The sequence below is a fragment of the Mastomys coucha genome, unplaced genomic scaffold (genome assembly GCF_008632895.1).
Source record: "Mastomys coucha isolate ucsf_1 unplaced genomic scaffold, UCSF_Mcou_1 pScaffold7, whole genome shotgun sequence".
Taxonomy (NCBI): domain Eukaryota; kingdom Metazoa; phylum Chordata; class Mammalia; order Rodentia; family Muridae; genus Mastomys; species Mastomys coucha.
The window spans coordinates 40402724-40428782 of NW_022196913.1; the positions used below are offsets into that span (position 1 = coordinate 40402724).

Below are 26059 nucleotides of genomic sequence, written 5' to 3' on the forward strand. Positions count from 1 at the left end.
CTGTGTGTGCTAGGCAGTTCACATTCATACCATAATACAGCCAGAAGGTCAATAAACACAGCAGTCCCCTTAATTCTGATACACACCATTCCAAAATCATAGGCATTAGAAACCCTGAAGTCTATAACATGCCATGTGGTAGCTGAGAAAAAGCAAAGAGCCACTTAGGATTCAATTCTGTGGATGGTTATGACTTTTTCTTAATGTCATTTTTCTTTTATTGAAAGTAGATTATTTTTATACAATATATTCTGATTATGGTTTCCCTTTCCCTAATGCCTCCCAGTCCCTCCCCCACACCCGTCCTGTCCAGATTCACACCCTTTCTGTCTTTATTTAGAAGACAAACATTTAAGGCATAGTAATAAAATAAGGTAAACCAAAACAAACAAATAAGAATATGAAAATAACAAATAGAAGAAAAATAGCCAAAGAAAAAGTGCAAGAAGTACATTTGCACACACAGGAATCCCATAAAAAGCACAAAACAGAAGCTATAAATATATATGTAGAGGACCAGAAAGGCTGAAAAACAAGGCCCTGCCACAACATACTATGAGACAAGAATCCCCAAAAGATGGCCCTGTGTTCATTTTGTGTTGGCCATCTACTGGACCTACTTTTATGAGTTACCTGCAATGTCTGTATGAACAATTAAAAAGTCAGAGAAGAAAAAACACCCAAAGATAGTTAAGCCACCTGTTCAAATGTGTCAGCACATGCTTTAACCACTGCTATCCTTAAACAGGCATATTCATTAGAATGCCACTGTGTTTAAACCTTGTTGAAGTTGACCTGCTCTACAGAATTCCTTTACTGGTATAGCAAAGTAGACTAATATGGGCCTCTCTGTTTAATACATGAACAAAGAACATTTATGGAATTTTTCCAAGTTTCTTCTGTGATTTAATGACACAGTCAGATGAGTTCATGGTCTCATGCTTTCTAATTTGCCTCAACTACCACACAAGGGGATTATCACTTCCCCACTTTAATTTTTCTATAGGATTTTGCTAAAATCAGGTCTGAGTTTACTCTGGAATAACAAAGTATTACACTAAGCACACAGAATAGACAGCACTGCTGTTTCTGAAAATTCCTCATCAGGCTTGAGGCAATTGATTTTGAGCCTTAAAATTTTGTTTTGAAAGCTCCATTTAGCTTAAGCAAGGAGGCTAAACTTTTTTAACCAAAATAGCTGTGACACAAAATGCTTTCTTATATGAAGATGAATTCTAGTCCAATATAACTCTACTTCAGAAAAAAAATCTATACAGAATAAAATTCATGTGGCATTCTGTAGTAATGTCAGTGATAAATATTTTTAAAAATTTATTTAGTTATCACTCCATATTTTATTCCCCTGCCCCCGATCACCAGCCGACTGTTCCACATCCCATACCTCCTCTCCACATACACCAGCTGATATGAGGCCCCCAACAAACATTACCAGTAGAGGACTGCTGGGTTATAAATATCTTAATGAGAAATAAATTGAATATGATAGTTCTAATAGGCATGACATAAAATTAAATGCACATGTATGTATTTGATTAAAGTATTCTCTGTCAAATGCAGCAACACATATCACACATACTCAGGACATAATACGGCTGTTTTTTATGTGACTTACGAGACTTAATTCCAGGAACCAGAACCTTGAACAGATCTTCTGTGACATCCTGGCAAGCATTCTGGCTTAAAGACTCTTTCCAGGGATAGTGCTTTTAGACTTCTCTGTTCCATGTCTCAGCTGCCCAGAAATAAGTACTTGGAAAGACAGGTGCAGACAGCATACGCTACAATGTGTGTGTTTTAATGGCAAGGTGGAAGGACAGTTACTCATTTCAGAGACCACAAAAGCATGCTCTCCCCTCTCAGGGAATACACTGGTAACATGCTCTGTCACTACTGAAGAAGAAAACAAATGCTGGCAATTAGTTCCCACTGTGTTCCTGTGTCTTAGTTACCACAGCCTACTCTAATCTTAAGTGAAAAAAACTGTACCAGTAATTTGAATTGCCAGCTTAAGACTCTAAAATCAGTTTTATAAATTATAAATAAATTGAATTAGAGTAAGTGGTTTGATGCAACTATGGTAGGGGAAATGCCAACCCAATGTACAATGTCAAAGCTACCATTACTCTCCACTAGCCAACACAGAGCACAAACAGGCAGAGGATTATAGGTGGAAAGGGGCTCAATGTATTATCAGGATTACAGGAGAAGCTGCAGGATCAATAGAACATATTTCAAGTTTTCTCTTCAGAAATGACAATCTGACAGATGCTAATTATAAATACTTCTTACCAACAGAGTGGAAAAGCCCCTATCAGCCTCATAACTAGTTAATTAGAATTAAATCTAAGAAAGCTTGATAGCCAGTGTGGTCTTGGGAAAATTTCAGATTCTGAGCCCCAGGTAAGGTATGCAAAATACCATCTCTATACATGAGTAGCTGTTTCTGACACAAGTACAGGGACTTATTCTTGATAAGGTGCTGTATTAAAAGTTACTTCAATGACTTCAAAGGACATGTTTATCACACAGTCTAGTCCTTTTAATGATAGACATTTATCCTACAAAAGCGATCAGGAACATACACACACACATACACAAAGATATTTATGGCAGTATTATAACTAGATCCCTCCCACCAGAAACCAAGTGAATATTCAACATTCTGCAGCCAGAGTAAACAAATCATGGGAAGCTAAAAATGAAATACTGGAAACCATTAAAAACATGAGTCTAAAGAAACTTGAGTCACATGAGAAATGTTCACCTTATGTTGAGATAAAGTAACTTTAATAAATCCAGCATGCAAGTTATCTCCGCATAGGGCTAGAAAAGAGGAGCAGATCTCTTTCTGTTCATTCTAGTGCTTCAAGCAGGTTCAGGGGTATCTCAGGCAACTCAGGGAAGCAAAGCCCTGACACAGTGGAACCTTCAGGCCTCTGGGAAGGAACAGTGAGGCACTAACTCCAAGGTCAGGCTTCAGTATGGGCTGGATCATGAGTGTGTTCAACCACAAATGGGAAGTGAAACAGACTAAGAAATGCAATTGATTGTAAGTTAGGATTTAGTCTTGCTAAACATGAGTCTCACTGTGCTATACCAAAATTGATGATAAGAGAATGAGAAAAGCCACCATTTTATAGCTACTAAGGTAAGAATTGAATCAAACATGGTATATTAATGGGTCTGAAAACCACTGGATGAAAAGCTGCTGGAGCTTTATTTATTAGAAAAGAAATAGATTATTAATTACAGAGAGAAAAAGGATTTTTACAATAGAAATATCTGGCCAAACCCACTCTAGCAAAGGACCAAACTAAGCATGAAACAATAGCACAAAAGACATTGTATGTTTCCTGAAATAAACAATGGAAAAAAATACCAGATTACCCACACAGTTTTTTTGATAAGGGTATAATTCTGAGTATGTCACTAGATAATAACCTGACAAAGTCAGATGGGACGACATTCTGGGCTAAATACGCTAATGTCATGAGTGTTAATAAAAACTGCCCAAAAATTCCATGTTAAAGACTAAGGAGACATGACTACAAAATGCAATGCTCAACTCTTGCGTGGATTCTCAATTAGAAGCAAACCACCCCTATGTCCTCAACAGCAACACGAATAGATCTTTCTGATACCTAGGTGCCCTCCTGAATTTGGCTATTTGTCTTAAAGGATCACGATCTACTTAGATGGCCCTGATTTGAACCCTAGTCCTATAAAGTCGCGGACTCCGGGTGAGTCATTTAAGTAACCAGGGTTTGCTTAGTTTCCACCTCTGACGGCACTCCCAGCTTCTTCTGTCTGCCAATGCGTCTCATAAAGGGGGTACATTTGCACTCATCAGGACAAGATTTTAAACTCTGTAGAATGGACTGTGCTGCTCTGGAAGAGCTACTTAAGCAGGCACAACTGGCTCTTTAATTTATGGCCCTTTGGCACCACAGGCTCAATTTTCCTTCTTGTTGTAGCTCCTCCTTTCACATACAAAATATTCCTCAGAAAACAACTTACAACACATCAAATATTGGCAGGAATCTAAAGCCGTAATGTCTGAAGTTATCTCTGTACATATGATTTATTGTAGACGTTTCACTGTTATAACCTGGTAATTAGGAAATATTGATAAATGCAAACATATTATTGATGTCAATTATAGAAGCACAAGATTGACGAGCTTCCCAAATTGCTCTGACAGCAGCAGTTAGAGAGTAATGCCCATCAATACACATCTAGTCACCACCAATGCAGAGCAATTAGGCTGCCAGGGAACAATGCTCTCACATTAAAAATGAGAAAATTCAAACAGATGAGCAGGGAGCCAAGAGGAAGCTCTATCAGAACTTCAATTAAAGACCTACTCAGTGAAAACCAGCACATACTAGGGATTCAGGATAAGGCAGGCAAAGAAATTATTTGAGTGAAGAGAACCAAAGATGAAGTCCCAAAAAGGAGAGACAGTCAATGTTATTAGAGTTAGAAAGAAAAATGAGGACTCAAAATCTAATGGGATTAACAATAAGTAAGCCTATGCTTTCGTGGTCACAGTTGAATTTGTATAGGAAAGCAGCTACCTTCCAAAAATCTTTAGAGACATATCAACTGACACCCATTGTGTTGAAGACCTCCATAAAGAAATAAAAAAGGCATACGGCCCTGTCCACCTGGGAAGAACATTCACTTTCATCCATACACTAGGGAAGGACCAGAAGAGAGACTGAAAATCAGGAGTCTCATCTATAGCTGTGGGTTGAATCATCCTGTGTGTGGTATTTCTCAATCATTCCAATCACAGTTTTTCTTTTGAGCACTGTAAAGTTAGCAAAGGGCTTTTCATTACAGAATGGAGTTTATAGATACCAAGAAAGTCAGGCCCTAGGTTTATATTGTACCCTGTCTCATCTTAGCCTTCCTTAGATGCTTCAAAGTTGGCCTTCTAATTCAAATCGATATGTTTGTGTAATAAAGGTATACATTATGCTACATATCATGCCAACTCATGTGCAGTTGGAAGACTACAAAATAAACTATAGGTATGAATGAATGCATAAGAAAATGTGGCAAAACTGGAATCCATATATATTGCTGATGGTACTACACAGTGGTATAACCTCTCTAGAGAACATGGTGGTCCCTCACAGAGTAAAAGCCTGACAGAGTATTCCACTCCTCGGTATTTACTGAAGAGAATAAAAGTATATGGTCTGAAGTATCTTTTCAGAAACTTGTACAAGCTGTTTAAGAGGGGAAAAAAAGGAAACAACAAAATATTCGCCAACAACTTAGGAGTGAATAAATTTACAGTGAGTACAATCTAGCAACAAAGCAGAATGAAGTACTGAAATGTGCTATAGCATGGACTGACCCTGAAAATGTATTCTGTGAAAGGAGTTAGTCCAGGCACAAACTCCTGGCAATGTCCTCCTGCTCTGTTCTGCTCTCTTTCCTTTCCCTCCTGCTGTTCCTCCTCTTCCTCCTCCTCTTGCTCCTCCTCCTCTTTGTCAACTTGACACAAGTTAGAGTTATCTGTGAAGAGAAACCTCAACTGAGGAAAAAGTCTACATCAGATTGCCCATAGGAAAATATTTAGGACATTTTCTTAACCGAAGGTTGATACTCCAGGGCCCAGATCAGTAAGGGCTGTGCCATCCCTGCACAAGTGGTCCTGTGGTATGTTAAACAGCAGGATGAATGAGCCACTGGGTGCAAGCCAGGAAACAGCACTTCTCCATGGTCTGTCTTAGTTCCTGCCTCCAGTTCCTTCCCTGACTCCTTTAGATGATGGACTGTGACTTGGAACTGAAACCTGAAATAAATCCTTTCTCTCACAAGTTTCTATTGGCTATGGTCTTTTGCTGCTGACCAGCTTCAGCAGGGTTCAGGTCCTGAGAAAGGGAAGGGGTTTTGGAGCAAGTAGAGATACAGACCACCTGTTGACATTCAAGCAAGTGGCCCTGAATAGTTCAAGCTGTCTTTATTTATACACTCACAATTCTGCTCACCCGAGCAATGGTATTATTGATTATTTAAAGAAATCATAACATCAGCTTCATAAGTACCATCATTATAAAAGCCTCAAACAGTTTCCCTCCCCCTTCCTCTCTATCTTTGAAATAACAATTTTATCCTTCCCCACTCATCAAATAGCACCCCTCTGTCATAAAACTTTTTTCTTATTTCAGACAGAGATGTGCTCATTGTATAAAGCAACATTTCCTGATCTGTACCCATCAATTCCTGATTACATTTCTTTTAATCAAATACAACTTCCCCATTTTTTAAAGTCTCTGTTGATCAGACATATCTTCCTCAGAACAGTAATGCAAGCAGGACTCACTGCTCTCCACAACTGCCACAGGCTTACTCAGTGTGAATGTAGTTATTTCTCTAAGGACATGATTATATGTCCCCAAATATTCACAACTAAGGAGTCACTTCTGAAGGATCAATAGAGGCAGAGAGAGGAGAGAAAGGTTTCAGCCTCTGAAAAGAATATTGAGAAAACATAGAATCATCCACAGTGCTTTCAGCCTGCATGATCCTGACTTTGCCCGTGACCAATCTTAGACCTTCAGTCCACAGGCAGCCATTATTGAACAAGCTGGACCACAACCTGTAAGTCATCCTAATAAATCCCCTTTCCATATATATATGTATACACACACACACACACACACACACACACACACACATGTTATATATTCTATAAGTTCTGTTATCCTAAAGAACCCTGACTAATACATACCTTCAGACTGAAATGGTCAAAGAGATTGGTATGAATATGCTAGACTTCACATAGTCAATTAGTATGAACATGCTAGTCTTTCATGTTGTCAAGTTGAGAAAAGTCAGACTAGGAATTTTCAAGTAATTTTTCTGCACTAGTTAAACTACTCTAATTGAGCCTAGATGTTTTCCTTCAAGTGCTAGGACATTTGGCCCAATGCATCAGCACACTTGCTCTGCTTTTACAGGTCTCTTTGCTGCCCCAAGGTATTCAGGCATCTGGTGTCGTGAACGAAGCACACCACTGATAGTTTTGGTAGTTCTGAAATAAACCAGAGGGTGGAACAACAATCTTGAATAAATTTACAAGCATTTTTTCCTGGTATAGAGCTAACATTTCTTTTCTTTTTTTTTATATACTCTATCTGAATGAGAACTAGTGCATCTCCCTTCATTTCACCTTCACTTAGAATCTGACTTGAAAAGTGATTCTCATGAAGATACCGTGTGAATACTTTCTTATCAGGGTTTATACGACAGTACACTTAGAGGTGCAAGATGTCAAAACCTACATTTACTATGTAGAAAAGAATACTTTCCCAAATAACTTAAACTTTTCCCTGGGATGAGTACTCCATTCTTAAAGACTTGCTATTCTTCTGATATCAAATTTACTCTGCTTGGCTACTAATGCTGTCTTGTGTGCTGGCAAGACTAAGCATATAAAGGTGCCTACTAGCAGCTGGAGACCCTAAATTCAATCCCAAGTCCTACATGGTAGAAGGAGAGAAGTGTCTCTTTCAAATTGTCCTCTGATTCCTCCATGTGTGCTGTGGTACACAATGACCTAAAATACATAAATAAAACTGTAATAAAAAGAACACTATCTTGCAATATCACCCTCAATTCCAAATAGTATCATAAGAAATATATATCCTATCCTATTGAGCAAAACCACAATGTTTTTATTTACATAGTTCCAATGGATTTATTTGTAAACTCTAAAACTGAAACAGCTCCCGAATCACTGTAAAAGTGTAAGAGGATAAAGAAATCCTAGAATCCAGGTTTAGTTTGAAGAGTTAGAGATTAGGGATGATATCACATCAAAGCAGCCTGCTCACTGTCTAGTTCTCTGGAAAGTAGGGTTGACAACATGACTGCAAGCAGGAAAGGGTTCTTCCTAGGCTTAGTGTAAGATATTCATTTCCTAACAGGAGCTGTATTCCCCAACCTCTGGGAGAGCTTCAGAAATGCTGGAGCTTGAGTCGCACTCTCAGAAATTCAGATGCAACTGCTACAGAATGACTGGGTTTGGGGGACTTGCTAAAGCATCACAGATGACTATATTGTCAAAAGGCTGGGTACTATTTGTGCAAGGTGAAGAGTCCTGGTCTTTAAGTTTTCATTAGAGACCAGATAGTCTTGGCTTTTTCATTTAGACAGCAAATTAAACTAGAAAATTAAAGTAAATGTCAAGTACCCACAGCATATTTAAAGTAAAACGTTTTGGGGCTAAGATTAATTTTTTCCTCTCTTCTTGGAGAACTCTACTAGGGTTGTTTGGAGATTGTGGGTTTTTTTTCCCCCTTCCTTTTCTTTGCCCAATACCATAAAGTGATTCAGAATGAAAAACTCTACTTATGTAAGATCTAAAGCATCTAGAAGAGGAGGCATTTGATACAGAATGTGTTAGTCTTCTATGCTAGTTTCTTGTTTCCATCATGGAAAAACAGAACCAACCCCAGTCATGCATGCTTAACAGATCGTTGGAGTACAAGTGCATGGTACATAACCAAGTTGTTTCCTATTTGGAAAAATATCTTTAGATTCTTTAGGACTTGGAACATGTTTAAGTCTTAAATTGCTATCAACAGGAATTTGAGCTGACTTACCCACCTATGTAACCAATTCTACTAAGTAGAAGCACATGACATTTTCAGCTAAGTTTTTTAATCTCTAGAACTTGAACAAACTCTGTAAAAGTGTAACAGGATAAAAACAGCACTGAAACAAGGATGTAGTTTGGAGATCAAAGGTTTTGGAGGGTTGTCATATGATCAAGATGAGCTAGCCATTGTTTAGTTCTTACTGTCCATGGTCACTTCACTGGTCAGATGTGATCCTTTTTGTAGTCCTTAGTTCAGCTCTGGTTTAGCTCGATAGCCTATTGGCTGTTCTAGAAGGAATCATTTTTCTGATACTACTGGTAGAGAACTTCAGAGCACCCCAAAGGCTTGAAGTGGGAGCTTCTCAACTTTCTGTGTCCTCCAAAGGACCAAGGGCATATAGAAGGAACAAAGGGCTTTGGTTGCCACTATCATTGCATGACTCTTGGTGTTAAGGGCTTATTTACCCTAGGTTAAAGAAGTATATTAGATCCTATGTTTTTAAAAAGTTCTATCAAAATGCAATTAAAAGTTCTAAAGTGTGCATTAGTGGTTGAGAGTTTACCCAACCTATAGAGTCCCAACACAGCACAGCACAGTACAGAACAACAGCACCCTTGCAACAATCGAAGGATCCTACTACTTTGAGGCACTGTGTATTACTAGTATAGTGACAGAAGCCTCAGTTTAAACCTTGATCTTACCTGTACTGATATGTAGCCTACAGATCTTCCTCTCTGAGATGATTTCCAAACCTGTTTGCTCACCTGAAAAAGGTGGGGATCTACAGGAAGGGTCACCATAAGTAAAATGTACAATGCTTGTGAGACTGGCATTCTGCGGAGAGATAAACCCTCTATCGTTGTCACTGAATGACCATAACCAGAATTCAACTTTAAGGACTCTCATTTGGCTGCTGCTTCTATTTTCTTGGTAAATTTGATTAAAAAAAAAAATCTAACATACAAATCTGTGTAGACAAAGCACCTAGCAAGAACACTTCTTTGTGTATCTTCCTGCATTTTCAGTAATGTATGAAGTCACAAAATAGTGTCCTCCCCTAGGTAACAGTGGGTAAATTACAGTGTGCTGATCTGTGTGTTTATACTGTCTGTACTCCATGGAGTTGAGAAGAGAACATGGCTCAGTAAGCAGTACTTGGTTCTCAGACTTGCCTTTGAGACTCTACTTATCACAGGCAGGCTCCAATCTCTTCATGTGTAACCAGGAAGAGTGAAAGACTTATAAGCTCCCCCAAGAAGCTGCCCAAGGAAAGCGTGGCTACTGGAAGGGCCAAGAACATGACCTAGCAAACTGTCTTTTTCATTTTGCTCTTTGTGCAACAATTATTTCCTTCAAGAGTAGCTTTGCAAGTAGCATTAGCTACCTCACTCTCCTAGTTTCTTCCCAAAATTTCTTAGGAAAGCACAGACTTTGTGGTGCCAGCTTTCTGTTACAAGACCTGAGAGAATCAACATAAATTAGGAGAAGGTTTACTTAGGCTCAGTTTTGGAGGATTCAGTCTGTGGTTGGTTGACTGTGACACTGTAGCCTAAGGTGGGGTAGGAATGATGACAATTCAGGTGCGGCAAAGACACTCAGGGGCTGGGAATTGAACAAGAAAGGAAGGGACAGGATCCCACAATCTGTGTAAGGGCATAAAATTCTAACCAATGACCAAGCCTCTTCCCATGGGCCCTACATCATATAGGTCCCATTTCATTACGCACAAAGTTGGAGACCAAGGCTTTCATAGAGAGGACTATGGGAGAATAATCAAGATGCAAACTACAGCCAATTGCTTTAAGTTTATACATATGACATGGCTGCCAACTACAAAAAGAAAATATAACGAGTTTTCATTATTGTTCTAAGGTATAGGTAAATGTTAGCCTAAGAACTTTTGCTCTACTGGTAACTTCTTTCTCAAACATATTGACTGACATTGATTAAGAAATGCGAGTATAAAACAAAACAAAACAAAAAAACAAAAAATAAATGCGAGTATGTCTAGATCACTCCTTTAAAGTTACAGCAGGCAATTTCCATGGCAGTATTAGTGTGTAGGACACAAAATTAGGTATAAGGACAGCCAGGATAGTTTCTGTCCTCAAGGAAACAAAGCCATGTAACACTAGTAAGCCAAGGTTCTATTGATTTTTCTTTCTCTTTTCTTTTCCCTCCCTCTCTTTCTTCCTTCCTCCTTCCTTTTTTTTCTGTCCCCAGCATTGGATCCAGGTCCTTACACATGCCACACAATTATATTAGCAGTGAGGTACATCCCTAGCTTTAAGAAACCAAAGAAACACACAACACTTCCTATTACTTGTCTGTCTCTATGTAATCAGATATCTGAATAAAAGTATGTCTTTGTTTCTTGACCCAGACAGAGGGTATATACATGTATTTCTCCCAGCAATGGGAAGGGCGAGGTAGGAGGATCATGATTTGCAGCTAGGCTACATAGTGAGATCCTGTCTCAGAAATCAAACTATACAAACCAATATACATGATGTTCAGATACTACTAGACCAGTATGTCTCCTGTATCCATGGGTTTTACACAGAGGGATTCAGTCATCCGTACTAGATATGACTTGTCATATTCTCTAAAAATACATTCTAGCAACTATTAATATAGCATTTAAATTATATTAGGTATTATAGGTCATCTAGGGATAATTAGGAGATAATATGTATGGGTTATATTAAAATATTATATCATTTCCATTATAAATGTATTGGCATCAATAGGCTTTGGTGTCCAGGTGATGGGAATGCTAGAGCAGTCCTTTGCAGATACCAGGATACTGTACCTTGGCAACTTACCCCTAGAGACACACCCTGATGCCCAGGAACAAACTGAGATGAGCATTTCAGGAGTGGAAGCTGAGTTTCATGTAGGGTTTAATAAGATATACCTGGTTGATCATAAATGGCTAAGTCTATGGACAGTGGAATGAGTATTTCCATTTAGCTTTCTGTTTGGAGCAGCTGGTTGCTGGGACCATTAATCGACTGTTCTGTTGTTCTACCTTCTAAACTTGAGAGTACCGTTGTTCAAATAGGGTACCTGCAGTAGTAACCTCTAAAACTAGTTTGCCCTACTCACTGCTGATGCTTTTGTATTTTGTTGCTTAGCAGTTTGCATTGTGATAAGAACATTAACATAAGATGGATTATGTGGAATGAATTTCTGCCTCTTCGTTGTGAGTCTCATCATTGGACATGCTTTTATCTACATGTAATAAATATTTCACAGTAAAGCTGTTATCTGGAATTTGGTCTTCACAGCAACATTGAAAACATTGAAAAGCAGTGAGATGAGACGTCTATGGGACAGGTGCCTGTATGGAAACCAGCATACTGGCAGGCCTCTAATGTGTGTGGTAGGATACAACTGCACAGTGGAACTGCCTGTAAGACAGGCCACAGTACTCCCTTGTTGTACACTTAGAAATCTGAAATAGATTTGGGAACATCTCCACGGAGACTCACTTTAGCACAAGATTTTAAAGACGTGCAGAAACAATTTGTGCTAGATGAAGCTGCCATAGGCTGAGCAGTCAGTCACTCAATGTCCCCTGAATCGCTGCAATGTGGGAACACTTATGCCTGTTTATGCTATAGGGAAGTGAGTCTCACAGAAAGTCATTCATCTGAATTTATGAGGTCTAGAAGTGACAACTAGGAATAGAAATCATTCCTATTCAAGTCTTTTTTCAGGGGTTTTCAGGCTTCTTGGTGGGCACAAGGCAGACCACTTAGGAAAGTATGGTGTACTTGTACCAGCTTATTGAAACTTGCCTCACATTATCTTTCTCTCCAGGTTCCCTGAATGTGGAGTGGGGGTGGGGGTGGGGAAATGGATTCTGTTTCTAGAAGATTCCCTTTTTGTAAAATAGAAGGTCACTTCTTCAGCCAGAGTGGGATTAAAGATGAGTGTGGGTTAGTTATAGTGGCGTTATTCACTAGTCAATGGCTTTGCTATTTCCAGAAGATGTTGGTACATAATTTAACCCATAATCACAGAAGTAGTGAGATGAGACTTCGATGTGACAGGTGCCCTGTATGGAAACTGGCATGCTGGCAACACAGCTCACCTGATACACAGAGCAAGCATTTTTGCATATTAATAGTCTTGTGGTCAGAACACCTGAACTAGAAGCAGAACCAGCCCTGAGTTCTGGTTTGAACATTCCTCTTTTATTAAGTGTTTGTCAAATACTTAGTAAAACTACGGGCACACAGAGCAATACTGTGAATAAGAAAACAACCCTGTCTCCATGGAAGCTTGAAGTTCAGGATAAGGGTAAGGATGACTAAGCAAAGGATACCACAGCAAAGCATGCTGTAAATGTTAGAGTGTGAAGTCACATCTGGAAACTTTGCTAGTTCAGAGGAGTTCAAAATCTCACCATGAAAGAAAGGCAAAGAAATCGTACTGGGGGCCTCCTCCAGGGCTAATGAACGTAGAAGACTTCCTGGGAAAGCCCCATGTGCTGCTAGGGCTACGTGTTAGACATGAATTGTGGGGGTGCAATAATGCACAGTCATCAACTTGTTGGAAAAACCAAAATGGGCTGACCATCTAGGAAGAAAAGTACTTTAGTATTAGGAAAAATGTGGGCAGCCACTCAGACAGCTACAAGGTGCAGATACAGCTCATGATTATTTAAATAAAAACCAAGCCCATTACGCTGCGTAGACCGCGTTCAAAGTAAGAAGATACTTTACTTTTGCTTCCTCCCTATTCCGGTCATTAGAGCGGCTCTTCTGACCTCCAGGACAGGAGCGCTCAAAAGAATGGAGTCAAAGGTCTTTCTCCATGAGGCCTTTGCTTCAGCTGAAGGTGAGGAGCCCACAGTACATAACCAGCACACAATGTCATCATATATGTTCCACTGAGGAGTACTGGACAGTCAGTAATGGTGGTAGTCAGTGATATAGTCTGTCTTCACTCAAACCCAGCGTTCACTATTCACAGGATATTTTGGGGGAATTTAACAAGCATCCTCATTTATTTTTAGTATCAGAAAATATCAAGAGTGTGAAGTCTATGGTGCAGCTTCTTTGTGTGGGAGGGCTGGATCCTACATCAGGGCAGATCAGAGTTCTCCTGGTTCCTGGGTCAAAGTCTGTGAGTGGGTGCTGACATAGCTGTTATGGGGGTCAATGTCTGTGCAAGCAACTCTTCAATGTCCTTGACACGGCTTCTCAATTTAGATTGTTAGATACATGTGATTTATTAAAAAAAAAATACTGTTTCTCAGGAACTAAGTGCCTAATTCCTTACTTTTCATAGGCTAGGTCTAACTGGAGAAAAGGAAAATACTTAAATGCATATTTATTTCCATAGTAATGTAACTTGACACAATGAAGATCGTTATGGCATGTTAGAGAGATTTAGAGCTAGTCTATGATTTGTGATCGACTAATTCTTGAAATGACAGCCTTACTTAGCTTGTGACCCAATGCCTGGTATTTTAAAAAATGCCCAATGTGGAACTAATTAACTTCAAGCAATAGGTCTGGGGAGTGCAGAATAGTGGTAGAGCAGATGCCTCAAATGTGTGAAGTCCTGGGTTGCAAGAGAAAAGATGATAATTTATTCCTTTGCCTTCAGCAAAAAACCTTAAAGTAAATATGTTTAAAAGAGATGAAATACAATGACCAAGGAAGGAGAGCTACTGAACAAGTGTTTCCACTGATGTGTATCTTGCTCAAACCTGTGTCTTCTTTTACATCACTCCTATTACAGCTCAGGGAAAGCAAAATCAAAAAGAACTCAAATGGTGATTGAGAATGAGATGTATAATTTACCTTTCGAATGTTACCTAGGAAACTACACTTCATAGTTACACAAGTAAAATGCATCTGACCCAACAGAAATTCCCTGGGCTAGTAAGTGCTCAGGAAATGAGTGTGCCTTGCACCAGAACAGAGGTCATCATCTCCACATGGAGGATAGCAGAGAGAGACATAAATCTGCATAGGCAAGAGGGAAGCCCTCCTTTGCCCTCCCTAAAAGATGCAACATTGTCCTTTGTCCCCATGCTTCATAACAGCTGGTCTCAGCTTTGGTTTGTGAAAGGACAAGTGGAGTAGGGAGGCATGAGGAGCTTCCCAGTGAAGACCACTTTAGCCATGGCTTTTCAGGAAAAGCACAGTTGGGGCTGCAACCTCGGATCCATGGGGACACTCTGGCAAACACTTCTTAAATAGGAGGCTGTCCTTTAACATGTTTACAATGCGGTTTTCACATGTTTTTGAAGGTATTTTTTAAAGAAAGGACATTGGAGCCTGGGCTGTAGAAATCAAATTGTGTGTAAGCTGCAGAGGATAACTGCTATTTTCAATACAATCTACATGAACATGTAGGAAAAGGACATATCCACATTACAACTCGCATATTCAGAGCATGTTGGCCTTCTGTTAAGACAAGGCCACCTAAAGCATGACTCTTCCTGAGAGCTGTTTAAAGGTGAGAATGGTGTGGATGTGTGGGTTCCTCTCTCCTAAAAAGACACCTTTTCTCTCTTCTATGTCTGTCTCTTAAGGCTATCGTGGTAAGAAACTAACACAATGCATCCCTAGATCTCAGAGTGGTCTTTCAGCATAGAGTGGCATAAGAGGTACCCCAGACACACACACTATTATCACCACCATTACTATCACCTTCTTTATCCAACATGGCCCTGCTGCTTTATGGACACAGTACAGTGGTAGACAACTTGCTTGCTTGACTCCACTGAGAGTCTTGCCTATGAGTTTATAATACTTACCATTGCTCAAAGACAGTTCATGGAACACCAGGAACCATGGCTCTGGTGTCTACGAGAGGGGTTGGGGGAGGGGAGACAAATGGATAGACATTATTATAAAAAAATTCCCTAGTGAAATTCCTGTAAAGTCTAGACAAAGTACCAGCATATCCATCCATACAGAGTACTCTCTGTATAGAACATCCTAAAGAACTACTAGCAGGTTTCTTCTGGGCAGAAACTTTGTTTTATGTATGTCCATTTTGGAGGAATCTAGCACACAGGCAGTCTTAAAGAAGAAAAGCATGTTCTTTACGGGAATGCTGACTGAAAAGACTCTTGTCTCAGACTTCAGGGTTAACTGGGAACTCCTACAGAAAGCAGGGAGGCTTTCTAAATTCTCACTGAAGAGATGTTTTTATAGCTTCAGAGCAGCTATATATTGAACAAACAGGAAAAAAAGTAATGTTCTATATAGGCCAAGCTATAAAACTAAACTACCCTTCTCTTTGCTCTTTCTTAAATTTCAACAGGGGACTGAAGAATATTTCATTCATACTGAAAAGCTGAAGAATATTTCATTCATACTCTAAAGCTCCATCTATCCAAAAGATACAGGGTTCACTTAGGGTATAATTCCAGTCACTGTATATAAATTCATGTTGTGTTTGTGAGCCTTTTTATTGAAGTCCAAGACGGAGTATGGCCATCTACTCTGCTGACTGCTTTATTATCACTTTTTAAGTGAAGATCAATCCTCGAAGCTAATCTCAGTTGATCTATCTAGGCATAGGGGAAAGTATTGCCAGAAGAGGATTAAAAAAAGATTAATTTTTATTTTATGTGTATGGATGTTTTCCCTGCATTTATGTCTGTAGCAGATGCATGCCTGGTGTGCACATAGGCTAGAAGAGGGCTATGAATTCGTTGGCACTGAAATTACAGATGTTTCGAGCATCTATGTGGGTGCCAGAAATTCATGGAACCTGGGCCTTTGGTAAGAGTAGTCAATGTGTTTAATGGCTGAGCCATTTCTTGATGCCTTAGGATAGGATTTAAACTCTGTTTTTGTTAGATTAAATGAGGGAATAGAAAAGATCTAGACCTAAGAAAAACCTTAATGAAAAAGAGCTTCTACAAGGTTCTGATGAACCTCATAATCCATCTCAAGTCTGTTTCCAAAGAGATTAACAATTAGGTGGTACAAAGTAGGTGGTCTATTAATATGAAAGGTAAATACAGTATCATGTGGAATTGCAAAATACACAATGCTTTGAACTGAGGTAGAAGACGTGATAAATACAGCTGAGAAGCCCACCACGGTACAGGGACAAAGAAAACTACAGTGAAACCAGCACTGCCATTCAGGAGGGGCTTAGGAAAACATTTTAATTTTTCTCTTGCCTCAAGTTATATTGTTTTTTAACTACTGTTTCATTTTCTGGCATGAAAACAGTACAGTTGTATTTGCTTCAGTCCTACTAAGATTCTTCTTGGGAATAAAAGAAGGCTAACAGCACAGGGCCTGGCAACATAAGAGAAATAATTCAGTTTCCTGGTAGCAGAAGCATTATGCCAAGACAAGAATTTGAAATTTATGATGAATAAACACTGGTGTACAACTTGGCTCATCTACAGCCTAAACTCAGCAGAATTAAGTTCTTGGTGAGTTATGATCAGTGAGGTCTCAGCACAGATAAGTTTATTTGAAAATGTATCAGTAGTTTCTACAGAGAAGGAGGGGATAGATTTTTATGAGAATCATGGGAGCTGAGAACTGGAAGTAGCTTTAGAAATTGGAGCATAATTGTTTCATTTTTCCCAACAAGCAAACTGAAGGTTCATAGATATAAATTTGCTAGTCCAAGCTTCAAACAACTTCAGCTTCCTACTCTCAAATATATGTAAAGCATTTAATTTTACTCTTCCCAATTAAAATTAAATGGCTAGCTGTAATTTACTTTGGGGTGGTTTTTAATTGTGAAAAAATACCTAACATAAACTTTATCATCTAATCATTTTCAACTATATAGTTTAACAGTGTTAACTATGTTCAGACTTTGTCAAGGAGATCTCTAAAATATTTTCATTTTCTGAAATCAAAACTGTGTACCCTTCAACATCTCCCCTCCTTTGGGCCTGTGGTACCATCATAATGTTTCCACCTCTCTGACTGTGACCAGTATTACATCATGTATGTAATCACATAGAAGCTGTGCTTTCTCGTCAGGCTTATTTCACTAAACAGCCTACCCTCGGGTTGTGCTCATGTTTATCAGGGGTGACTCACACTGTCCTGTAAGTACAGATCATATATTTATCTGTCAGTAGATATTTGGGTTATTTGGAATTTTTGACTTTTGCAGACAGTGTAAAATTCTTTCAATGTGTTACAAATATCTTTAATATAGGAACCACCGTCCTTTAGCCCACCAAAAGCACAGCTAAGTTTTATGGTTTTGATCCAAATATTCAATAGTACTTCGGCTAAATATGTGCATGTGAAAGATATAGGGCACACTATCTTTCCCCTGTAGAACCTAAACTAATCCTACTTTTTTCAGAGGTGTTTCGTAGAATGAGAATTATGAGGTGGATTGCACTTTCATTCTAATCACCACCTGGGGTCCTGGTAGAGACAATGCAGTGCCAGACAAGAACAGAGTTGTCAGAGTTAACCCATTGCTCATTTCGTAGCAGCTCATTCAGAGCTCCTGAAACATTTCTCTTGAACAATCCCTTAGAAACAGTAATAGAACAGCAAAGAAAGTAAGAACAAATACAGTTTGGAATTTATCTATATCTCAAAATACTCATGAATTGAGCAAATTAATTTGCTTTTGGCAGTCTGTAGAAATAATTAAGTTCATACTAAGAAACACCAAAAATACTTCACCTTGTTCATACATATGCTCAGACTAACCAAACTCTAACCCCCTATATGTTTAACACAGCACATTCTGTCAACTCTTGACGGCTTCCACAATGGGTTCTTAATTCTGTCTGCTGTCTGAGCTGGATTGTTAAAGAAAGGAAGTTTAAGAAGAAACATTGGAGTAGAACATAATGACTATTGGAAAGCTAGTGCCAAGATTACTATGCCTGAACCCTGGCATTATCTGGAACCAGAACATACCCACTTTATCTTATTATACAGTTGCAAGCAATAGCACTAATGCATTATTTCATACTAATACCTGGGTAATAGGAGAAACTATGGTTTTCTGGTTGCTGCCTTTTTATCAAGTACATTTTAATAACACCTGTCCTTGATAAGATTACCAAATACTTTTGAAATATTTTTAGTACTCTATTCAGTAGTGTGTTGAAGCTACTACTTAACACTTCAATACAGAATAATTCTCCTTTCCTACAGATTACAGACTCACCTAGTTCACTAGATTATGGAAAAGGTTTGTGGAATATACTCTCTCCAACACTGCACACTAACCAATTTCCTTAATGAGGTTTTCTGCTATATGAGAACCTGAAACTTGCAAGTCATTTTACTCTAATGACCTCTGTTTCCATGACGTAGGTAGAAAGGAGGTATTAGGATATTTAGGATTTAGAATTTAGGATTCCTGAAATTATGGGATGATTTTTAAAGATGAATTTGTTTTTGAAAGCTTTCAAGCAGAGGTGCTATGAGTTAGGACTTGGTTGGAAATTCCCGAAATCATGATCATATGTATATGTCCAAATGAATCTTATCAATAAAGACCCATAAGCCTGGATGTCTACATTCCCTGTGTTCCACTCGCTATAGTCTTTCTTGCCCACAAGCATGTGGTGATTAAGCAGATTCAGAACAAAGGTCAGAACATTACTTCATAATACCCAGAAACCATTTCCTTTTTGATGAACACATGATCTCCATGAACACTACAGGAAAGAAGGCCCAAAGGGCTAAAGACGCTGGAGGTATTTCCCCAGTCAGAGTAGCCAAGGAGTATAAGGCATGTAATAACCTATGCCATGGTGCTCACATTATCTTTCTTTAAATGGAGAAAAGCCAGCTAGGTGTGGTGGCATACGCCTTTAATTCTAACATCTGGGAGTCTGAAGTTAGCCTGAGCTATATAGTGAGATTCTGTCTAAGAAACTAATAAAGCAAGAAAATCCAAAGAGTGTGGCAAACTGCAGACTATAATCCACGAGGATGACTAACTGAGCAATTACAGAAAGGGTTGTGGAATTCATTTAGCAGCAAGAGACCCAAGACTGAATTTAGCTGACTTTCTTGCTCCTTGCCTGAAGTGGAAACACCATAGGCAATTCTTTGCTGCCCAGACTACTTATGAACTACTCACCCAGGCCCATCCACAGTCTATTTTTACTGTCTGGCTCTATCTGATCTATACTCTAAATTTCACCCAACCTTTTTGATCCCACCTGAAGAATAAACAGTGGAGGTAGGTTTAGTGAGAACTACTCCAGAGCTTACTTTTGGTAGAGAAGCTAATAAATACTGCTTTGGGCCAGTGTCTTTCCAGAGGCATCTTATGCAGGTAGAATGGTAGTTTAGCAGAAGGCAGAGTAATTCATCTGCTGGCCCTGAGATTCGATATGGTGGATAGAGCCAAGAGACTTGAGACTGGCACACCAGACTGCAATTTTCAGGGAGAAAGCTGGTCCAAAAATGTCAAGGAAAAACCAAGTACACAAGAGACCATTATTATGGATAAAAGAAGCAGGAGGCTGACTTGCTGATCATAAAAGAAAAGCAATTTGTTTCTTCTTGAAATGAGAATAATCCTTACAGCTCTGTGAAGGTTAAGACATGCTGGTGCCACTTTGACTCCCTTGGGGTTGCCACGATGAAGATTCAATATCCTGCAAAGAGGAATGTGAAGGGAGTGTGAATGGCCTGAGGAGAGGCTGAGCTAGGAAAGGGCCGTTCTTATCATTCTGGGAACAGAACAGCAAGGATGACTTTTATCTGTCTGTTGCTACTGAGCCAGGAGCTAGTAATGCCCATGAACACTTCTGAGTTCGCTAAATAATGAGGAGATCTGAGCTCATGTCTGGCCTTTGGCTTTGGAAAAAGCATTCAGCTTTCATGAACCTTGAGTTTTGTTTGGAGAGTTCTTTAAAAATTGCAAAATCTTCCTGGGCTTTTGGTGGCCTCATAGCATCAGGGATGATTGAAATGACAAGGGAAGCTGCCCTGACAAGCTGACTAGCAGGCTGTATCATACGAAGTGGGGGAATTTCAGCTGGGCTATTGTCTTTAGCATCAGTGTATCTGGCAGCTGAGCTGGTTGGTGTCCATGGCTTCTGGTTCATAGGACTGAAGGGAATTATGGCTGAATTGTGTGGCTGGGGTCCACCAGCTCCAGAAGAGGGCCTTGATAGGAAAGAGACTACACAACTTTGGCAGCATAGATCCTGTGCCTGAGGCGATCTTGGGACAAACTGCACTTTTCCATTTAGTTACAAACACTGGGAGTTAGTTCCATGTGAGACTGTTCTTTACATGGTAGATAAGAATGGCAAATACTTCTCATGTGCTACTATCATTTCTGGGTTTTTCATATATTACCTAATTGGATGCTTACCACAACTCCACTACCCTCACTTGTATTTTCTACTAGGCACTGAGGGGTTAAGAATCTTGCTCAAGGTCATACACTGGGAGCTCAAGTTTGGATTTAGTGCAGATAGGTTCTTGTGGACCAACAACAGTGACTATGCCACAGGTCAGATCCTGTCCTCACGGGGTGGGACAAAGAGATAAGGCTCCGAGTCCTAGTATTCTAGGTACTGGTAGGTGCTTGGAGGAATAAGGGGCATGTACCCAGAGAGGAAAAGCATCCCTGGGAACCAGGCTGGATGCCTCTGGAAAGTGGCAGGTGAAGGCTGGCTGTGCATCGGACCCAGCAATGGAAAGGAACAGTGTGGGTGAGGGGCACGAGAACAGTGATGGGCCTCCGAGGATCTCACGAGAATTACAGACTTATTGTCAAGATGCTTCTTTGAAGTCTCTGGGGAAAGTCAGCAGGATGGTGAATGGATCTCATTTTTTTTTTTTTTTTTTTCGGAAATTGATCACACAGTATTTGAATAGAGCCCAAGGGATCCAGTCAGGCAACTCAGATGGCCATGACAATGGCCAGTGCAGAGGATGCTGTGACAATCTAGTCTCTTCTCCTCCTTTAGGCCTTTGCTCTAAGGCCAGTGTATGCCAGCTTATAGCAAGTAAGCTCAGCCAGTACTCTACTATGATAAATGTGGCACTTGGATTCAGAAGACCTGACACGAAAGGGAAGTAAATGGGAATTAGCTGGTTGCTCAGGTATGACTAAGTTTTCCAGTGCAGTGGCCTTAGTCAGCCCTGTCTGACATGGAAACATGTGGCTCTACAAGGTTACTATGGAAACCCTAGCCATGGAAGGAGGCAGTGTGCATCCCTCATGAGGAAAGTACAGTCACTGGGCTGTCCTAAGGTAGGCACTACTACCTTGCTCACAGTTCATTTCTCATGATGTTCCAGCCTGTTTTCAGTGTATATTCACCAGGAAGTTGGCAGAAGGTCACGGTCTGTCTGGTCTTTTTACATTTTGGTTTGTTTTCTCTTTGCAGTTTTGGGGACAGACTTAAAGGGCAAGTGTTTTATCATGAAGCCATGACACTAACCCTGGCTTATCTACTGAGAGTAGTTTCAGCATTTCAAACCAAGAAGCAACAGAGACAGTTAAATACGACATAAGAGATGGTGGTCCTGTTTCGAATGCAGTTTGTATTCTGATCACACTTGCTGACCTCTACACAGAGAAACAAGCAGAAAACCTGACTTGTTTTGTGTTTATATAATACACAGACTCAAGCTGCTGATTTCCCAAGTTCTACTGCTAGAGGATCCTATGAAATGATCCAACCACTGGAGCCTGGAAAGTGCTATCGGTCTTATGTTTTTCAAGTGACTCATGTATCTGTAGCTCTCAAGTATATGCAAATGTATGGATTGGCCTTTTCCTGGTGACCTTATTAGCTTGTCAGGCCTTTAGCTGATGATCATTTCCTAGGCATGTCTGAGTGTGGCTGGATATTCTCTCACTAGGTAGTTGTAGAATTCAGAGATCCTCAGTCTTGATGCTACTCTGGAAGAGACTGCTGCACTGTGAACAGAAACAGACTTAATCTTGACATAAAATGCAAATTTCATTTTTCACATCATTTTCTTGTTTAATTTCTATTTTAAGACAACTGTGAAAAGAACCAGGGAAAGCTGAATGTGGTGTGACACTGGCCACGCAGGCATCTTCTAAGGGGGAACCAACAAAGCCGTTCTAGAACACAACAGAATCTGGAAATGTTCACCTTCTACATTTCATAAACAAATTTGCTATAAGAGAGAAAACATGAAAAAAGAAATGGAGCTATGCTAATTTGAATAAAAGTGAAATGGGAAGTTAAGGGCAGAAAGCCAATCAACAGAAGCCTACAGTAGTCTTTGACACTTCTATAATTCAGAAGTCAGACACTATAGTATCGCACTAGCCAGGAAACCATGCTGCTTGTAGGCTAGGCTCACTTTACAAACATCAGAAAAACAAGCCCAAGTCAGGGAGATGCAGAACGAAACCAGAAACGCCTCTCAGCTCCACTGTGGGCCAGCATGTCAGCAGATGCGCTCTATATACTGTGCCTACTAACACACCTGTCACATGGTTACATACATGCTTAGAACCCATTCTATTCATCTTAAATTCTGATGACAGATATGAGGAAAGGAAGGATATACTAATGCCACATAGCCATGTACAAAACATCCTAAGACCACTTGGATTAAAATGCAGTTTTTTTCTCCCCTGGAGTTTCTCACACTGAAACCATTCACTTCAGTAAAGCCCAAGAGCTCAGTTTCCTACAAGAAGGTCCTGGAAGTCCCAAAAAGCTGGCATTTTCCTGTAGAATGTCCTTGAATCTGGTTATAGGACAGTTTATTTTTGTATGTATGCATTAGGAAAGAGGACAGTGTCTCACCATCCTGTGGTGTAAATCACAAACACCAAAGCAGTGATGTCCAATCAAGGAGGGAATGTCAAAGCTGAAGATGAATAATGAAAAGCAGTTTGTCACTGGACCATCTTACCTGTCTGCGGATTATCTCAAGGTCTCTTTTGGCTTTATTCACCAGGGCTTGAATTTCTACGGGGTCTTTTACATTCTTATTTTCTCGGAAGGCATCTCTTATTCTCCTGACAGCATACATTCTAATGAATTCAAGGAAAAAAGAAAAGATGTCAGCAGGTATGAGGGTCTGCTTTTAAATGAATGTAAAAGCTTTTTTTTTGAATCTCTAGAATTAACAGTTGAATATTATCCTACAGATAACTCAGTTTGATCTTTGTTTCTCTATTCGAGGATGGCTAAGCAAGCAGATTTACGAAAGCAAGTCTATTCCATACAAGTCACACAAATGCCAAACTCTGCTGGAATGCTCCTTAGACTACTGGCTCTATAGAGTTACGCATGTGTGGTTCCCTCCATTAGAATGGATAACTGAACTTTTACCATGAAAAGACAAACCACGAATTCGGAGTACAAGCGATGCATTTCATATGCACATATGAGGACAGTGATTGGCCTTTGAACTCCTGCCGATTAGATGACAGCTGGGTAAGCAGGCCCACGGCATCTCTGGTGTACTTTTTAATGACACATTGTTACTGTTCTTCATGGCATAAAATGTTTTAATTCTACATTTTTCTAGCTAGGGTCTTGCCATGTATAGGCCAGGGTGGCCTATAGCTCACTATCTTCCTTCCTTGGCCTGAGGAATACTGGTATTATAGGCATGAACTACCATCTTTGCTTAGTTCTAATATATATTCATTCATTCTTATTCTCATCTCTCATCTCTCATCTCTCTCTCTCTCTCTCTCTCTCTCTCTCTCTCTCTTTCTCATTTCATTTTTTCCAAGACAGGGTTTCTCTTTGTAGCCCTAGCTGTCCTGGAACTCCCTCTGTAGACCTGGCTGGCCTTGAACTCAGAGATCTACCTACCTCTGCCTTCTGACTGCTGGCATTAAAGGTGTGCACCATCAGCGCCTGGGCTAATTATATTACTTTAATCCATGCGTACCTGATTTTATAACAGGAATTGATCTCCATGTGTCATTTTTTTCCTTGTAGCTGGAGCACTAAATCAGGTAAAGCATGTGCCTGTCTACCGAGGTACCCTTCCACCATTGCTTTAATTCTCCACTCAGGATTCAGCAAAGCTTTTGCAAGAACACCACAGCCTACAGAAGTCATCAATACCCTGTTTTTTTTTTTTTTTTTTTTAAATAACAGTTAAGTGGTTCAGAATACATAAAAGAGAAAGAACACTTCACAGAATGGAAATAAATGCAAATTTCTCCAAAGTTTAAGAAAATCAGAGAGTTACTTAAAATGCTCTACAACGACTCAGGTTCCTTCCAGTCTGTCTGGGCTGGTGTCCTGAGCAGACCTTGGGCGCAAGCTCCTCAGCCAGTCCCACAACACCCAGAGGAAACTCCACTCCCAGGCACTATGACACACCCAGGATCAGAGGTGAGCAGGAACCAACATCTGTCCCAACACTGGGAGTAACTGGGTCCAGCGGGACCAGGCACACAGGAACTCCACCAGCCCAGAATCCCAGAATCCCAGGATCACAGAGTCAGCTTGATTCTGAGGAGTTCTGACACAACCAGGATCACAGGAAGGACAGGCTCCAGTCAGATTTAGCAAGGGCAGGAAGCACTAGAGTTAACAAGATGCCAGGGAGCAAGCGTAAGAAAATAACACAAACCAAGATCACTTGCCATCATCAGAATCCAAAACTCCCACCATAGCAAGTCCTGGACACACCATTACACCGGAAACGCAAGATTCAGATATAAAATCACTTATCATGATGATGATACAGGACCTTAAGAAAGACATAAATAGCACCCTTAAAGAAATACAGGAGAACACAGGTAAACAGCTAGAAGCCCTTCAAGAAGAAACACAAAAATCCTTTAAAGAACTACAGGAAAACACAATCAAACAGGTGAAGTAAATGAGCAAAACCATCCAGAATCTAAAAATGGAAATAGAAACAATAAAGAAATCAGAAAGAGAGACAACCCTGGAGATACAAAACCTAGGAAAGAAATCAGGAGCCATAGATGCAAGCATCACCAACAGAATGCAAAAGATAGAAAAGAGAATCACAGGGGCAGAGGACACCTTAGAAAACATTGACACAACAGTCAAAGAAAATGCAAAAAGCAAAAAGCTCCTAACCCAAAACACCCAGGAAATCTAGGACATAATGAGAAGACCAAACCTAAGGATAATAGGTATAGAAGAGAGTGAAGATTCCCAATGTAGTGGGCCAGCAAATATCTTCAACAAAATTATAGAAGAAAACTTCCTAACCTAAAGAAAGAGATGCCCATGAACATACAAGAAGCCTACAGAACTTCTTTTCTAGACCAGAAAAGAAATTCCTCCTGTCACATAATAATAAAAACACCAAATGCACTAAACAAAGAAAGAATTTTAAAAGCAGCAAGGGAAAAATGGCAAGTAACATATAAAGGCAGGCCTCTCAGAATTACACCAGACTTCTCATCAGAGAGTATGAAAGCTAGAAGATCCTGGGCAGATGTCATACAGACCCTACAAGAACACAAAT

At 39.8% G+C, this 26059-nt stretch overlaps 1 protein-coding gene and 1 long non-coding RNA gene across 3 annotated transcripts in view; one reads left to right on the forward strand and one right to left on the reverse strand.

Moving 5' to 3' along the window:
- The window catches only part of Lyrm4 (LYR motif containing 4), a 135714-nt gene that overhangs the window by 83366 nt on the left and 26289 nt on the right, over nt 1-26059 (reverse strand). The window contains exons 2-4 of one of the 2 annotated variants that reach the window (XM_031359629.1): nt 23501-23621; nt 20166-20238; nt 12823-15472 (exon numbers count right to left, since the gene is read on the reverse strand). In XM_031359629.1, the coding sequence (XP_031215489.1) occupies nt 20179-20238; nt 23501-23621 (181 nt within the window). In that variant the 3' untranslated portion in view covers nt 12823-15472; nt 20166-20178. Of the gene's footprint in view, nt 1-12822; nt 15473-20165; nt 20239-23500; nt 23622-26059 lie in introns of those variants that run through there. The other variant, XM_031359628.1, reaches the window with a different exon arrangement.
- Nucleotides 17656-26059, forward strand: part of LOC116082727 — a 21943-nt gene continuing 13539 nt past the window's right edge. Inside the window, exon 1 of the long non-coding RNA XR_004115403.1 lies at nt 17656-17700. This is a non-coding gene — a long non-coding RNA (uncharacterized LOC116082727). The remainder of the gene's footprint in view (nt 17701-26059) is intronic.